Source organism: Manduca sexta, chromosome 10, assembly GCF_014839805.1.
Source record: "Manduca sexta isolate Smith_Timp_Sample1 chromosome 10, JHU_Msex_v1.0, whole genome shotgun sequence".
NCBI classification, from domain to species: domain Eukaryota; kingdom Metazoa; phylum Arthropoda; class Insecta; order Lepidoptera; family Sphingidae; genus Manduca; species Manduca sexta.
Genome location: NC_051124.1, coordinates 1112016 through 1129850, shown reverse-complemented (window position 1 = coordinate 1129850; position 17835 = coordinate 1112016). Strand labels below are relative to the sequence as shown.

At 39.8% G+C, this 17835-nt stretch overlaps 2 protein-coding genes across 4 annotated transcripts; both read left to right on the top strand.

Moving 5' to 3' along the window:
- Positions 1–819: 819 nt before the first annotated feature.
- On the top strand, positions 820–4832 carry LOC115445482 (membrane-bound alkaline phosphatase). Its single transcript, XM_030171765.2, has 5 exons — positions 820–1161; positions 1400–1592; positions 2183–2355; positions 2731–3388; positions 3586–4832. Exons 1-5 carry the CDS (start codon positions 835–837, stop codon positions 3852–3854), a joined length of 1620 nt encoding a protein of 539 aa, XP_030027625.1. The 5' UTR covers positions 820–834; the 3' UTR covers positions 3855–4832.
- Positions 4833–7773: 2941 nt separating this feature from the next.
- Positions 7774–16331, top strand: LOC115445485 (prostatic acid phosphatase). 3 transcript variants are annotated; one of them, XM_030171767.2, is made up of 9 exons: positions 10098–10457; positions 11444–11539; positions 12282–12498; positions 12621–12731; positions 13030–13266; positions 13547–13726; positions 14062–14182; positions 15544–15755; positions 15853–16331. In XM_030171767.2, coding segments are annotated over exons 2-9 (1266 nt in total). In that variant the 5' UTR covers positions 10098–10457; positions 11444–11537; the 3' UTR covers positions 16039–16331. The 3 variants fall into 3 exon arrangements, with proteins under 3 accessions (XP_030027629.1, XP_030027627.1, XP_030027628.1); XM_030171769.1 differs by lacking the exons at positions 10098–10457; positions 11444–11539 and adding an exon at positions 7774–7806; XM_030171768.2 differs by lacking the exon at positions 11444–11539.
- Positions 16332–17835: the final 1504 nt, after the last annotated feature.

The window sequence follows — 17835 nt, the reverse complement described above, 5'->3', positions numbered from 1 at the left end:
AAACCACCAAAATTAATACTTTTTAGTGTATATTGTTAATTATCTAACCTGTACTGTTGTCTAGTCTATCCACTGTAGGTGTGGCCGTGAGCCCTGGTGAACGGCGCGGCTTTGAAAGGAACGTGAGATATTCAGCCAAAGGCGAAATTATTTGGTTGGGTACTCTCACCACTTTTGCTGGCAGAGTGATACTAGAGTCAATTGATTTAATCACTTCATAATGAAATCTTAAAATATGTAACTTACAATACAATCGAACAAGAAAGAATAATCAAAATCTGATAAACATGCAACAAATTATAAGACTTTGAAAATCTGTCAAATGGTAAAGAAACAGAAAACGGTACGTGTGTAAGAAGGAGAAGCGACACGCTACACTACCTCCCTTATATAGAAGGTGCGCATGTGAATACAACCGCAACCTTTGCAGGAGTCGGCTCTTCGACAGAAACCCTAGCGGTGATCTTATATTCGTAAAAGGACACAACGGAGTTCCACCCACAATAACTCTTGGCCCTAACTACCGCTACTCTCCGAAGCAAAACTTTTTTTGCGAATCTCTTATAGATAAAAACCGCGCGCTTAGTGTGTTTCATTTTTTCCTCGAGGTGTATAATGAAGATGAATTATACACTTCGAGTTGTATAATCTGATCTCTGATGATCCTCGAGTGATTTACCCATATAAAATCTAAACACATGGCATTGGAACACAAAACCTAAAAAAATGTAACATTAATAGGATTGACGAAAAACACAATCTTTAACGATTAAATAAAAGCAGAGATTAGATACGAGTGTAATAAAACTGACCTGCGTGTTATTAGATACAACCATGTGTAGAGAATTAGTTGCTGTATTAATCGTTGTGTGCGGCGTCTTCGGTGACGATGGTGCAGTGTCGCACGGGCGGTTCATGCGCAGAGACGAGTCCTCCACACAGTTCTGGGTAGAGGAGGCGCAGGCGACGCTCCGACAGCGACACACACATGGCGCGCAACGCACCACGGGACACGCGCGCAACGTCGTCCTGTTCCTCGCGGATGGCATGTCTATGAGCACGCAGACCGCCGCGAGGATCCTGCTGGGCCAGCGTCAAGGGCAGTCGGGGGAAGAGCACAAACTGTCCTTCGACGAGTTCCCCACCTCTGGATTTGCCAAGGTTACTTACTTACTACTGCATGTTTACTTTGTTTGTATCTGTATTGCAATAGAGGCACTGCTGGTATGTGATAATATTTACTATGTTTCGTACTATCAGAAAAGTTCCTGATGATCTAAAAATCGCCAAATCCTTATTCATTCCGTGTCACGCGGCAAACCACCTTTCTTCGTTTTCTATAATAATAGAGCAATAAATAGGCTCCAAGCATTATAAAAAACTAAGACATGTTAATCAGACGTACTGCCTGAATTGGCAAGTGCCTGACTCTGCGTGCACGGCGACGGCATGCCTGTGTGGTGTGAAGGCCAACATGGGCACCGTGGGCGTGAACGGCGCCGTGCAGCGACACAACTGCACCGCCTCCATGGACCCCGCGCGACAAGTCGACTCTATAGCGCAGTGGGCGCTGGCCGACGGACGCGATGCAGGTGACGTCATAAACTTTAAGAAACATACAAGATTATAGTTGTTTGGAACATAATGTCACATTATTCATATTATTACTATACATATGTAGTTTGCGAGTAAACGAGAGACGAGGTGACGATGGCAGTTTCAATGTTAAGAAGAATCTCATCATATGATGGACGGAAGCTTGACGTACTGAATGCAGTATACTGTATATCCAAATACTTTAATAAATTGTCTAATAATAATAATCATCTTTATTTATCCAAATTATACGTACATAATTATCTTTCACCACCAGTTCAGATTCATTAACGGAGTTTTTATTTAGTTCTTTGATTCACGCACGAATAATGTTTTATTACAATTTTTTTTCTTGTATCTGCTGTGGTTGACTGTGGTTTTAGATTTGCTGTAATTTCGCATTTTCTTATATTTCTGGTGGTTTAGCATTAATTTGTCTATAACGCTTAGTATTTCAGAATCATTATATAAAAGTGCTGTAAAAAATCGAAACATCTACATTGTGCATTCAGGAAGTTTCCTCTTAACACAATATCAAGCAGTTAAGTATATTTTCATGCTTAACGAATAAAATTTGTGTGCGAAGGTATCGTGACTACGACGCGCGTCACGGACGCGACGCCCGCTGCTGCGTTTGCCAACGCCGGCAACAGGAACTGGGAGAACGACGAAAGAATCGTGGCGGCCGGCTTCGACCCCGCGACCTGCCCCGACATCACACAGCAACTGGTCCACGGCAACCCAGGGAGCCAGTTTAAGGTTTTTGGCACTTTATCTTAGAACAGTCGTTCGGTAAACTTTTTATATTTCCTAATCTTATTGAAAACTCGCAGATAGTCAAGTTTCCTAGAAATAGATTTTTTTAGAATATAGAGGTAAAAAGGGGCCGTAGCCAAGATGCTTATATGCTACAGTAGTTTTCGCCAATAGAAACCAAAAATATGTATGGGAATGACAGCCTAGCGACAAACTTATTGCTAAGATATGTCATTGGTATTTCTTTTTTGATAAGATTCTAGAAAACCGTTTTGGCTATGGCTCCAATTCACTCGACGAATCCTGGAATCGACACTTATACTCCACATGGCTTATCGGTAATATTACCACCCTTTTTAATAAAATATTGTCACGCAGGTTATCCTAGGCGGTGGTAGACGCAATTTTTTACCGAATACAGTTAACGATGAAGAAGGGACACCCGGTAATAGAACAGATGGACGGAATTTGATCGAGGAATGGCAAGCAGCAAAGGCGGCGCAAAATGTTACGTACAAATACATATGGAACCGAGAGGAGCTGAATGAGTTGGCGTCCTCACCGCCAGACTATCTGTTGGGGCTGTTCGAGGGAAACCACATGCAATATCATCTAGAGGCAGACAATACGACTGAGCCTACGCTCGCCGAGATGACGGAGGTCGCGATCCGCTCGCTGAGTCGCAATGAACGCGGGTTCTTCTTGTTCGTCGAAGGCGGCCGCATCGACCACGCGCACCACGACAACCATCCACATCTAGCACTTGATGAAACCATCGAATTGCACAAAGCGGTGACGCGTGCGATGGAGATGCTTGATGAGAAGGACTCTTTGTTAGTGGTTACCTCTGACCACTCACATGTCATGACTATCAATGGCTATTCGTCACGTGGCAAGGACATTCTCGGGCCTACAGATCATGGGGATGACAACGGGGTGCCTTTCATGACACTTTCATATACCAATGGTCCTGGAGGTCGCGGACGGCCACACACAAACGGGGTGCGCGTCGACGTCACACAAGACCCTGACTTTGGTAAGTAGTGGTCAAATGAAGAACCGATGTTCCATGAACGGTAAAACTAGAATCTTTCGGCCCTTGGTATATAAAAAAAAATCTGCAAGCAAACAATTGAAGTATCTACGTACCTAGGTCTGTTTAGATTCATAATAAATTTGTTTTATTTAATTAGCTTTCACTCACAGTTTTATTTCAATGCATATTCTTTCTAGGTGAGCTGCGGTGGCGCGCGCACGTGGACGTGCCTCTGTGGGAGGACACCCACGCCGGCGAGGATGTGGGAGTGTTCGCGCGCGGGCCGCACCACGAGATGTTCTCGGGGCTGTACGAGCAGAGCCACATCCCGCACCGCATGGCGTACGCGGCGTGCATCGGGCCCGGCCTGCACGCCTGCAGCGCCGCGCACTCGCTGCGGGGCTCGCTGCTGGCCGCACTGCCGCTGCTGGCTGTCCTAATGGCTGTAATACGACAAGACTCGTAGATCCAAATTATTTTACCTAATTTAAAGCTATATGTGATATTATTAGTTTAGATTAGTGTTCCCTGAGACGCCGGATGTTACCGCTCGGTGCATTAAACGCGTGCCATTGATGATCCTGGCTAGCAGAAGTTGTAGTGGCGAGTGTGAGTGAGAAAGTCTATACACATTATGTTATGCAATAAAATATACTCGTATTATCTTTATTACAATTAATGATATTTTATTTATTATTGTACCAACGTGTTCTTTAGAGTGATTTATTTATTACACTTCCTATTTCCTCAATTTCATGTTCCGAGAATGGTTGAAAATATTAAAATATTTGTTAGTTAATCCCAATTTCAACCGTGGATTAGGTTTGGATAAAATTTTTTGTAATTCAAGGCGCTGTTTGGTGTTTCTACTGTTTATGGGCAGTTATATCGCTTACCATCAGGCGAACGGCAAGCTCGTCTCGTCAATCAAAGTAAAAAAAAAAAAAACATTAATTAAAAACGGAAGCCGGCAGGAATCGGGCTGTATGGACCCTTCGTCACTGCTTCCGCTTCGTTATAAAATCTCGTATATGTTATGTTGTGGCCGTCACATGCCGAGGGCGGTGTGGTCCACAACAAGGCATTAGTATCGCGGCCAGGCGGTCGTAAACAATACGGCGTCAGCGGCAACACGCGGCGGCAGTCGACACACATCGACTCCTTACTTATGGCCTTCGTAAAATGTTTATTGTTTCCTATGTCTGCACAGTTGCTGCTAGTTCAGTGGTATAACTTGAATGGTGATTAGTAGAATAAGCTAAGGTATTATAAGATAATACATATAAAGTCATTAAATGATGATAATTTAACTTTCATCTCCAAAAGATTAAATAAGAGAAGGAAATTGAAAAGAAATTTAATTTTTGGAATTGGAGATATGTAAATAGGTGGATACAGTTTTGATTACGAGTGAATTTAATTGAATAAATACTTTTGAAACTGATAAGTCTTATTTGACTGCAACCTCGATAAACAATATCTTCATAAGAGATATTTGAGATACCTCTCATATAGATGGAGCAAAGTAATTGTATAGACTCTAGTTACAACTTTTGCATAGTCTATTATACAAAGTTAAAACATTTGAATTATTGACCTAGAATATTCAAGTTTGAAATATGAAATGTGGATTTAAAAGCGGATTTCCTCAGCAATTAATAAATATACGAATGTTATCAATATTATATTTAATATATATTTGTTGTTAATCTTTATCATTACATCCTTATACCCACTAGAAAAGACCAATATAATATAAAAGCCTTATAAGTTAATTTTATTATTTTCTCTGACAAAAAGAAAACGCGTTTTCGCTATTACTGCACAACATAGCATCATCCGAGAGAGTAATGGCCGAGTCCCTAACAGTATGTACTACACCCTACAAAGGTATACCAACCAAAACCCGCGGGGTCATCTTCAGCGCGTACGCGGCGGCTCCAGACCTAGACTAGACCAGACTAGTTTTCTTACACGTTACAAAGATGAGCCTGAGTCACTGGACCCGTGCGACTGTGAGGTCCCGCGGCGCCACAGCCCACATGAATCATGAAAGGCAGATGAGTTAACTGTGCTTAATGTCCTCACTATAGTGTCGCTTTATCAAACGACTCCCTCCCGCCCGCTTCCCTCCGCGACGGGACGTTTCCTGGCGACCCACAATCAAGACTAGCGGACGCGGAAGTCCCGCGACTCATGTGTGCGGTTGTAAAATCTAGGACGTTTAAATGAATTTGTGTTTAGAGATTGTGGCTTTGTTACAAATCCTTTAAGTGTCTACCGCAGTACAATGCTAAGTTCTACTGTATTGCGTAGTCTTAAGTACAATGTTGACTAACGATTAACGTCACTCGATAATTAAAATTTGTAAACTGATTTTGGAACGTGTCGTATTAAGATACTATTATGGCAGGTTCTTCATACTTCAGTCACTAGCTAGTCCGTGCAAATACCGTATAACTCGGACCTCTATCAGCAAACCTTCGCTCAGCTGGACTTTAGACTGGTATCTAAATGTCTTGAGATAATCCAGCTGCAGTAGACACGCCCTTGTCTTTAATACAGTGCAGTAATTGGCACTCTGAAAATAGCCGAGTCATGACAGTCATCGTACTACCGTGGGAAAGCTGGCACTGGTTCAGGACAAGTTGAGAGAGCAGAAACATATAGTAGTTCTGTCATAGGAGCTAGAAGTTAGGTTACAGTATTTATTTAACAGTGAAGTAGTAATTGTAATGATTTTTTTAATAGCAGAAGGTAGTTTTACGATCATGTCGTCTTGTAGTGGTCACCATAGCTCGTAAACTCCCTAAATAAGAAACAAAGGATAGACTTTTAATAAGAGTTAAACTCTTTGATACTATAAAATATATTTTTACGGCACCTCCACAATACTTTATAGAACTTTTACGCTCAAGAACGTAAAATAATAACTACAAGTGATATACAAATAAACTTATATTCCTTTTATTTCTTCATGCACAAAAACCCTCAACAGCGATTGAATACACTCATGAATTAAGGATTTAATCAATGCGTCGACAAGTACAGATTCCAAACAGACGACATCGTACAATCAATTAAACGCAGGGAGTGCAGGGGTCTGGCAGTGCAGGGGTGCGGGGCGCAGGGGAAGCGACCGACGCGCCATTGTCTCCCAATTATTTTGACATGAAACAATAAAAATCGTTCGTGCAATATTGTATTGGAATCGAATAAAAATCGCAATGTGAATCGGCCGTGTCACGCGCCGTAATTCACGGGCATACTGCGTGCACGCTACGCTACAACACAATGTCAAAATAAATATTGTTATAATTATTGTAATACTAGCTGATCCGACAGACGTTGTCCCGTCTTACCTATGAATTTGCAGAGCGCATTCCGTCAATCGCTGTCAGTTATTTCAAACAATTGACAGGCATATAAAATTAATATTTGGGTTAAGTTTTCTTAAATTTTATAATTTTCAGCGTAATTTTTTTAATTTTTTCTTTTATAAGAGCCTTCTCCTGACAATAACAAAAACAAGAAAAAAAAGTTGTGAAATCGGCCCAGCCGTTCACGCGTGATGGCGTGACCAAGGGAAATAGGGATTCATTTTTATATAGATTTGCAATGAGTTTTAAATTTTGTTAGCATTTCACTCAGTCTTACTAATTTATTTTGAACGCGAAAATGACTTATTCTCTCGGACACAGTCTGTGTTACGACACTTAATCTGAAACTAAACATGAAATAGATAACTTTCATTCTTTGTGGGCTAGAATATCTATTTAAATCGTAGTTTGGTTTTAAAACTACCAGCCTCCACAGCCCACTTTTAACCCAATCAATAATATAACATTTTGTTCCAAAATACGGACTAATAAGAAATCCCACTTATGAAAGGAGTAAATCTTTGCAACTTAATGGGAAGACGTAAGAGTCACCGCCGGGCCTCACAAAAACAATAGCAGCACACTCAGAACTTTGAATTATAATGAGTCAAATAGTTCAGAAAATCACACAGTAAGCGCGTGGTGTAACGTGGCGTGTGTTAACGGTGCCTCGGGTTAATTTCGATTTATATGAAAATGTCTGTGGGGAACATAATTGGGGCTTTCACTTCGACATAATAAAAATTATTTTACGTATTCACGGCCACAAAGAAACCAATTGACTGGCATTTTCTTCAAAAAGTACCTTTATCAGCGTTGCATATTAAAAGATATTTTATCGGCGCATTAAATATTTTAATGGGGAATAACGTTAATTATGTTATCTTAAAAAGCGGCGATAGCCTAGTTAAGCGTGGAACGAACTGCCGAGGCGAATGACGCAGATTCAAATCCCAAGGGCACACTTCGGACTTTTCTAAAATTATGTGTGTTTTGTTTGTGAATTATCACTTACTTTAACAGCATATTATTATGCAAGTAAGTAAAAATGTAAAATACTGTTAATTTATTATAATACTAGCTTCCGCTCGCAGCTTCGCCCGCGTGGATTTCGGACTTCAAAAATGGAGCCGGTCGCGAACGTTCGAGAATGTTCGTTTTACGAAGCTACTCGCTAGGTGATTCGCTAGCCTCTAGGTGCCAAGCAAGCCGCCTGCCTGTGCGTTCGCGACCTTATATATATACAAAAATAATCCTTATAGCATGATTCAGTATTCACGCATGATGGCTTATTATTAGCGTATTTCATGTATAACTTTGGTGTTTCTATACCGATTTCTATGATTCTTTTTTATGGAATATTTAATAATGTTAACTTTTTTAATTAAGGATGACTGAGAGTGTTATAAACGTAAGAGTAGACAAATATAATGAGAAAGCTTCGAACTGCTAAGCTATCGGGAGTTACACGTGTTATTGTGAGTCAACCATAAAAGATAGACATATGCTGTCGTGGGATATTTTTTACATAATTTTAAGGAGAACATTTCCGTCATACATGATTTCTGTGTAGCTTTAACCATTAAGGTTGCACACGCGACGGAAGCTTAAAAAATGGAGTAACTTCTCCCGTTTTCCCAACATTTCCCTTCACTGCTCTGCTCCTATTAATTGTAGCGTGATGAAAAGTATACTATAACCAGCACAGGAGTATGACAAATAATTGTACCAAGTTTCGTTAAAATCCGTCGAGTAGTTTTTGTTTCTATAACGGTTATACAGACAGACAGACAGACAGACAGAAAGACAAAAATTTTACTAATTGCATTTTTGGCATCAGTATCGATCCCTAATCACCCCCTGATAGTTATTTTGGAAATATATTTCATGTACAAAATTGACCTCTCTACAGATTTATTATAAGTATAGAAGATATTGCCTAACGACGACGTTCCAAAGAACTTATGTCAATTTTTGAAATAAAAGTAAATGACTGCAATTACAGATGAAATCATAGAAAAATAAAATAAAAAGCAATCATATAAACCTCAAATTTTCCTTTTATGACAATTAGTAAGTACGAAGCCATTAGATAAATGAGATGATAAAAGATATTAGGCACTAATTATCTCAATTAATAATATTAAAGATATATACTCAATCATGCTAAAGGGTATCTTAAATTATCAACTACTCAGGGTTGGCACTATTTAATTACAAAAAAAAATACAAGCTTTAATAAAATTCTCTAAAAAGAAAAAATCAAATTTAAATTAACTCAGTCTTTAATAATTTCTTATATTTTCGGCTTTTATCACGTTCCTTTATATTATAATTTTCGCCCGATGTTCCAAAGACTTCCCAGCCTTCATTGTGTTGGTCGTCAGAAAAGTCAAAGTTACAATATCGATCTAAATTTTACAATTGAATGCTCAATATCCCCGTTTATTTGATTGATTCTAGGCTGTCTGTAAAGTGTAATGCATTTTGTAATGCACTATATAAGTATTACATATTTTAGTAAAAAGAAGTTCCTGTTTATAATTTAAAATTGTGAAGATACCTCATGTATAGAATTGATTAAAAAATCTCAGAGTACGTCCAAATTTAATAAACGCGCTGCTCGCAAATAGTTGGTAGCTCAACTGTACGCGCGCATCATTTGTTAAACACAGAGTATCTTATTTGATAGTGCAATCATATTTTATACCACATTCCGCTCGTTGAAATACCTTGTCCAAGAAGAACGTTTTATGATTGACTTTTGAAGTCGGTGCCTTTAAATTGCTAAGATAAGTTAGTTGCAAACAAATACGTAAGTATACGAATAGAGAGGAGAATTTAAATTAGACGCCTACTTAAAAAAATATTGTTCATAAAAATATAAACACGAACATGAAAACAAATAACATTGCTCGTGGTTTGATAATTTCTTAATACCGCATATAAATATATTTTTGGCTTTTGGAGGCGGTTTTATAGTTTGTTATTTTGTTGAAAAATAATCGTATTTTTTCTCTCTACCATCTACCAACCAGACCGTCAGAGTAATATATATTTTTGATCGGACCACCAGTAAAAGTAATAGGTGATTTCTGATTACATAGCGATTTATTAGTTTTCCAATAAGTAAGGAAAACTACAATACAGTTTATTTTACTACACAAAACAATAACTAATAACTTTAGTGATCGTTTTTAGTTTTGTCTCGCTGTTTAAGATAAAATATCAAGAAGTAACAGTACATTACTGTATTATTGTGTATAACGTTTGTTAGTAAGGCGGATTTCAATACTTCAAAGAAACGACTGCAGGACATTGTGATTACAAATCCTGGGGATTTGTAATACTGTGTTCTAGATGATATTTTTATTGTCTACAGACTAGTCAAGCGCGTTGCTCACCTCGGTTAATTTCATAAAAGACCATTCCCGTTTATTACTAATCTCCAAATATAATATCGATAGGTAGATCACACAACTTGTGGTTATAACTACGCTATTTAATTAAACTTGTCTAATCTTAGTTAGCGAGAGCGCCGCAAGTGTACCGCACCGCGCGAGCGACGCGAACACGCCGCGAATATCTTACTCGACGCCAGATTAATCTTCGGTTACACGTCTTACGTTGGTATATGTACACGGTGATCACGTGACTGGGTTCAGATTGTCTCCCGCTGTTGATGGAAGGTGAGTTTGAGCCTAATTTATAAGAGTATGCAGGAGTATCTATGTAATACCTCACGCCAGGCAATTACTTATTGTAATAAATGAGAAACCAAGCAAACCACTCTTATGATAGTGACAATAACGTCTGCCTACTAATTTAAAGATTTGGACATTAGATTTTTAAGATATACAAAATGATAAGTATTTAAAGGTACTGCAATCTGGACCATATCTGTGGCCATGCATCTACACGGCTGCTTTGTGGTAGAATTAAACCGCCTTCAAAACCACTAAAAAAAAAACAAAACATAATTTAACATTACCTTAACATTGATTGCCAATTTTGGAGTCGGTGCCTAATTATATCGCGTTCCAGGAGCAGACTGTGTACATATCGGCTACAATTGTATCTACTGGCAAGGGATAATAATACCTCGTTGGTCCATACTTTATCTGGATCCCACTTTACTTACGATCAGATACAGTGGGGTGACTGCTGCGTCCGGGTTCAAATATATGGAACGCAATGGCAGGGCTCCCACCGTGTGTCACGGTCGCTATCTAGTCCGGCACTGATACAGCGCGTGACCCTCCACCGAGTTTTTATGCGAACGTCACCTGCAATCGACGTTTGTTGTCATTGTTGTTTTCAAGCAGCATGACTCGGCGCGGGCGCCGCGGAGGGCGTGTCACGCGAGCCGCCGATTCCACTGACGACTATAATCATTAGCTCAATGAACATACATTTTATCAATGATATAAATATGAATGTTAATGATGATTTATATAATATGTATATTTGGATGTTATTTTAATATGCCGAAACCGCTTAAAGGATTGGATTAAAAATGGTCGGCACACAGAGTGACTATTATGTCCAGGACATACGGTTAAGAACTTCCTGTCTCGGTAAATACAATCAAGGTACTCAATGGGACTTTTACTCCAACGCTTAATAATGAAATGAAATAATTTATTAAACCTGTAAAATGTTATACATTATTTAGATTCGCACGCTGTGTGAGTGCCACAGGTGATCTCTGGCCCTGCTTCACTGGGTCACTTATGGATCTTATCGGCTGACTGCATGGATAGTGACGAATGTAGGTGATCAGCTTGAATTTTTGTTGGGTGTGGAGTCACTTAGTTTCGTGGGTGACTGAGGAGATGTTAGTGAGGGAAAACGTATTATACTATATAGTACTGACCGATCGTTTAGCCTTCCGGGGCGGTGGCGATCATCGAAGGAGTGTCGGGCTGAGTTTATAACCACCATAATATTATGTCCGTTACAATGGTATAATAATCGAAACCCTGCAGTAGTCCTCCTCGAGCGAGGTGTATATGTCACCACCAGCGCGAGGTGTGGCGACACTTTAGTTACGACTTCGACACGTAGTTGCCTTTTATCGATGTTAATTAGAACTCAGAAGATCCGACACACGCATCCTTCGTTCTGCAGAGCCGATGAGTGTTGTAAAATTTAAACTTAAGTAACACTTTTTTGTAAATAGTTAAACTTTAATCAAAGGCTTCCAAATATAAAATTCTTACGCTTTGCCCCAGTTTCCTTAGGTCAACCTAGATTTGTTATAGCTATTCTCTGTAATGATACTATGTACTTATAGCAGTCCTTATATTGTTTTCCTTCACTACGTAGCAGACCACAAGCCTACACGAGGTTCTGCGAGACTGCGCGGTCCGCAAACTTTACATACAAGGACAGGTCGATATGCGCAGAACTCCAAATAAATTTAATCACTTCAAGCCTATGTCATTAATTTAATCGCTAACTAATCGCTACTATGATCCGCCATAATACATCACTGCATCTTCTATGCACAGGCGCGGCCATAGCTGCGGGTATAAAACTTGTAGGGGGCGAGACGGTGGCGCACAGCACTTTGCGGCCCGATCGCCATCCACCACTAGCTACCATCACCGCAACATGGCGCTCCACTCACAAGCTCTGCTGACGCTGGTGACCCTGGCGGCTCTGGTCGCAGCGGGAGCACGCGCCGACGAAGTCTTCGCCGACAACGAACTCGTTCTTGCGGTTTTGGTGGGCAGTCATTTAAACTATTCACCTTTTTTCATAGCAGCATGGCGCAAAAGCGACGTTCTTGCTTTTGGTCTTCGTTAGTTAAAAGTATTAATAAAATTTCAAAATCATTTGAAATACAGATTCACCGACATGGAGACCGCACGCCCCTGGACGGCATACTAGAGTTTAGCACCGACCCGGACGCGGTGCGAGAGGCCACCGAGCCTTACGGCTACGGACAACTCACTAATGTAAGTATCTACTGCGACCATTATTTCATGTGTTACTACATAAGGCTCTTACATTTAGTTAATGTAGTACAATAACCCAAACAGCTCTTGGAAAGAATTCATTGTAAAATCCCGCCTTTATTACATTTATATCGCGGAGTCGTAATAAAATCATGACTATCGGAAAATGTGTAGTAAACCGGCGTGCTATGTTTATAAATATTTTTTGGACCCATTTCTAAGGGAAATTGAGCTTTGTGTTGGAGTAGAATAGTAAACCATAAATACAGCTGCTATAACAGCATAATCTATGATGCAGGCGGGCAGGCGGACCGCGTACCAGCTCGGCAAGTCCATCCGCAAGCGCTACGGTGACCTCATTTCCGCACATTATAACCGCTCCGAGATTTTCATCCGTTCGACGGACTCCACGCGCGCCAAGATGACCGTGCTCACCGCCATGGCGGCCGTGTACCCTGCCGGTGATGACAACTGGAGCGACTCTCTCCCCTGGCAGCCCACGCCCTACACCATGGTGCCTGCTAGATACGACCCCGTAAGTGACTCCAACCATGCACAGACAGACCCTGACTTTTCTCAAACAAATCACCATGAATAAAACTCGTCTAATAAGTGGCATCGGAGGATCATGGTTGACATGTTTTTCATAATACCTTTGGATGGGTTAACGCTAGATTGTGAAACCGGTGACCACTAAAAATTCGCATTAGACGCTGCTGAGGCTCTCGAGTAGTTTGAACATTCTACGTTGAAACACACCGGAGTTAGCTTTGCATATGTTTTACACAACGTGTATAAAGTCTCTTTTGTCGTAGAACCTTGCCTCGATAAACTGCCCCACGCTTATAAATGCCTCCTCAGGCAAAACCTACGCGACCTCACCTGCGATGGAGCGCTACACAGACGTGCTGAACCAGTGGTCGGAGCTGATCGCTTTCAACATCACCGCCACGCCGTCGCTCGCCTATTCCATTTACGACATTTACAAAAGTCAGGTGGGCCTCTACACATATTTAAAAATATATTTTATATAGCTTTGTTTGTTTTTCATGGTAAAAGGTGTTCATTGTACCCAATTGGATGGCTACCATCGTACCTAAGCAATCATGATAAATTCCCGTCATAGTGACTCGTTCTGACTGGTCAATGTCAAATATTAAAGAAATAATATTATGTGAGTACGCTATGTTTAACCGCAACAGAGTTATGGATTCGTAGTAGACCTTAATAGAAAGGAACGGGTATCAGCATATAGAAGGGGGTATTTAGACTTCTGCAAAGTCTTTTTACCCCAAACAGTATGACTCGTAATAACGACGGGAATTTATAGATCAGCCTCGGCGTGCCCCTGCCCGATGAGTTGCAGGCGCTGATGCCGGAAATTGAGGAAATCGCTGGCATAGCCCTAGACATCTCAATGGGTGATGACGACCATGCGTTGCTAGCAGCCGGTAAGTCGTGACTAACTGCTTTCACATTTTTTTTCTCTTCATTCACTCCGTAATTCGCGTTTTTTTTTTATTTCATTTCTCTTTCAATTATGTAACTCAAACTTGGCAGGTTCGCAATCTAATACTGAAGTAAAAAGTTAGCTTTAAGAAATTCTACAAGTGACAATTACCACTAAAACTAAACAAAACATAATCTAACAACACAAGAAGCGTTCGTGCCTGCCAGAGTACCCATAGTTACCTTGGCTTATCAAGTTTAATAATTTATAATATAATGATATCAACCCCGTATTAATACTGGTCTACTGCTGGGTACGGGCTTCCTCTACCGCGCTGGTCTAGTGCAGATTGGTAGACTTCACTTACCCTCAATTTCTTACAGAGAACTTGCAGGTATGCAGGTTTCCTCTAGATTATTTCCTTTACCGTTAAAGCAAGGGATAATTCACAAAGAATTATAGCTTGCTTTAAAAATTCACATAACTTTAGAAAAGTTCGAGGTGCAAGCCATTGGGTTTTGAACATACGGCTATTCGTTCGGTTGTCCATTCCACTCCCAACTAGGTTATGGCCGTTAATATGGTTTAGGGACATAATTTACTGGAACATCAATGGAGATTCACAGTCAGAAAATGGGTTTTTGAGTATGAGACGATACGTGACAGATATCATAGAACAGTTTTTGATAACTTATGCCCTTTGTATTTGAGATTTTTTCAATTAATGGTAATGTTCTTTTACTATAACGACAGTTTTAGAATAACGTAAAGTGAAATCGAAGTGTTGAGATGATAGTCAGCTCGCTTCCCGAAACTGAATCTGATACAGCATGTTTGAAATGAACTTGGAAAACAATTTAAATAGGGTATCCACCATCAGGTAATGTGAGAGAGCTTAAGAATAAAGCAGTGTTACTAAATAAAATGGTTAAAAAATTGAAATTACGTGTTATAAAATGTTATCGATGATGAAAAAAAGAACTATGCCAAAAAAAAAAGAAAATACAGGTAATTTTGGCAGCAAGAGAAAAGGCTTCTTAACATGGAGCATGCCAATCATTAAAAAAATATGCCATTTGACCAAAATTTCGTTTTTAACCGTGTAAGACAAAAATTACAATTTGCCTTACTTCTAAAATATTAAGAGTTTGGTCTCTTTTTTATAATTTGGATTATGTTAAGTGCAAAAAAGATAAAATTAAGGATCTTTCTAATACGATGCCTCATTCAACTTCAAATTCATGAGTGTATTATTTCAAAGTTCATGAGTGCAATATTTTACAACAAATTTAGCAATTTGATAGGTGGTGAATGGTGTGATGGAGACTAGACTTATTAATAACTGTGATGTGATGTTGCAAGGTGTGTACATGAACGACGTCGTCACGGCGATGACCTCGGCAGCTAGCGGCGACGTGTCGCAACCCCTGCGCATCTACTCCGCGCACGACGCTAACGTGTTCGTCGTAATGGCAGCGTCGCGCGTCACTCCGCGCCAGGTCGCACCAGCATACTGTTCTTCATTCACGCTGGAACTGCGCAAGCGCACTGATACTGGTGCCTACGTCGTGCTGGTGAGTGCTACAGTAATGGGTCGTAGGATATTATCACTGGGCACATGATATATTATGAGATATTATGATACCCATATGTTGTGTTGTTGTGATGCAGCCGGTGTACCAGGCCTCGCCGGACGCCGAGCCGGTGCACCTGCAGGTGGAGGGGTGTAGCGCGCTGCTGTGTCCGCTCGACGAGTTTGTCTCCATCACGAAGCCCTTCGTGCTGGACGAGGACACGTGGCGCGAGAATTGTGCCTACACCGATGACCTGGACATCGATGAATCCATGTTCGATTAAGCCCTGAATGACAACACACTTATATATTATCTTATAATAAATCGGATGAATAGAAGTCACAAGGTTATAAGTAGTATTTAATTGATAACATACAAATAAAATAAAAACATAAAATTTAATAATCTATAGCTCCATGGTTAAATCAGTATTTGATAAGATTATAATAGTAATGTGATTCATATTGTGTATAATATTCTCAATTGAAGTTTAGATTCTTCATCCCGTGATTTCTACTCTTTCATTGCACGTATGTTGTGTACGATATTATGTTAATATAGTAAGTGTACTTCCTATATTTGTCTTTTATTTTTAACATTATACCATGCTAACACAATATATGGTACAATAAACTGCTACTGTGTACCGATGTCGAAGGTCCCGATCGCACTGTAGAGATCGTGGCCAGTAGCCGCTCGCGCATCTTTACTGCCAGAGATTAAATAGATTTGACTGGAGTGACAAATTATGATGACCAAATTAAACAATATTGTACAGAGTATTTTTTTTTGAGGTGGCGCTGTAAAGGCAGCTAATTTAACCGCAGTAGCTACAACAAAACTTTCTTAGGAGACTGCATTTTGTGAAACAAGATACAAGATATATGTAAACTGTGAAACAATCTCATACCCAAATCAGCGGTAATTTAGTTACGTACCAAAGTAGGTAATACTCGAGATTTTCTATTAGTTGGACTTTGAAAGAATGCGATTAGACTTAAGAAAATATTTAAGATTGTTGGAGATTGTAACCTTCGTCGTGACTTATTATTTTTTATATGTTCTATTTTTAGAACTAATTGTATTTTGTTTGCCATAGTTACTTCTTTTTAGTCCGAAATAAACACTCATGTCAATAACATCTTTTTACTAACTTTATTTAATTACTAAGAACATATACCATATTTACAACACGTTATCAGCACGAACGCTTAGTTCTTAGTTTTTTTTTTTTCACGTTATTTGGTAAAATAAAGTTGTATATATTTTTTGTGTGACTAGGAAATAGTAATAGTCTGAAAATGTCACATGAATCTGGAGATGTTTCGAGTGTGAAAAATTCCCCGTCGTCGAGCTCATCTTTTACATTTTCATGTTTGAGGAATAAAGATGGATATCCTACATGGAAATTTAAGATGCGCAATTACCTTATGCATGAGGATCTGTGGGAAACAATCGGTGGATACCCAAATGGAGACACAACCCCTGCCTCTACAAAGGTACGCAAAGACGCAAAGGCATTAGCAAAGATATGCTTATCAGTAGAAGGTGCAGCGATAACCCATATAAGATGTGCGAAAACTGCATCTGAGGCATGGACTTGTTTGCAAAAAGCCTTTGAAGATAAGGGAATAGGACGAAGATTATTTTTGGAGCGTAGACTGTACAGGTTGAGTCTATCAGAGTTCAAAAATATTGAACTATATATTAACGCAGTTATGTCAACCGCACAGGATCTTGCGGATATTGATGTAGTCATAGAGGACAAGTCTATTGCTGCAATACTTTTGGGAGGTCTAACTCCAAGGTATGAACCTCTCATTATGGCTTTAGAAAATTGCAATGTAGACGTGACTACAGAGTTGGTGAAAACAAAACTGCTTAATGAAATGTCCAAAGATGTGGCTACATCATTAGACTCTGTCTTTCATGCGAAGAAGAAGCCTAAGTCAATGAAGAAGAATATAGTTTGTTATGAGTGCAAGACACCTGGACATAAGAGACCAGACTGTCCACAGAGAAACAAGAAGGAGAAAGGCAATGCGGTAAATACCAATGATACGATATTTACAAGTCTTAA

Coding starts and splice junctions, on each gene's coding strand:
- LOC115445482 (XM_030171765.2), top strand. CDS start 835: ATGTGTAGAGAATTAGTTGCTGTATTAATCGTTGTGTGCGGCGTCTTC. Junction 2,356..2,730: donor ACCCAGGGAGCCAGTTTAAG/GTTTTTGGCACT, acceptor ATTGTCACGCAG/GTTATCCTAGGCGGTGGTAG. Junction 3,389..3,585: donor CACACAAGACCCTGACTTTG/GTAAGTAGTGGT, acceptor TATTCTTTCTAG/GTGAGCTGCGGTGGCGCGCG.
- LOC115445485 (XM_030171767.2), top strand. Junction 12,499..12,620: donor AACTCGTTCTTGCGGTTTTG/GTGGGCAGTCAT, acceptor TTTGAAATACAG/ATTCACCGACATGGAGACCG. Junction 12,732..13,029: donor GCTACGGACAACTCACTAAT/GTAAGTATCTAC, acceptor TCTATGATGCAG/GCGGGCAGGCGGACCGCGTA.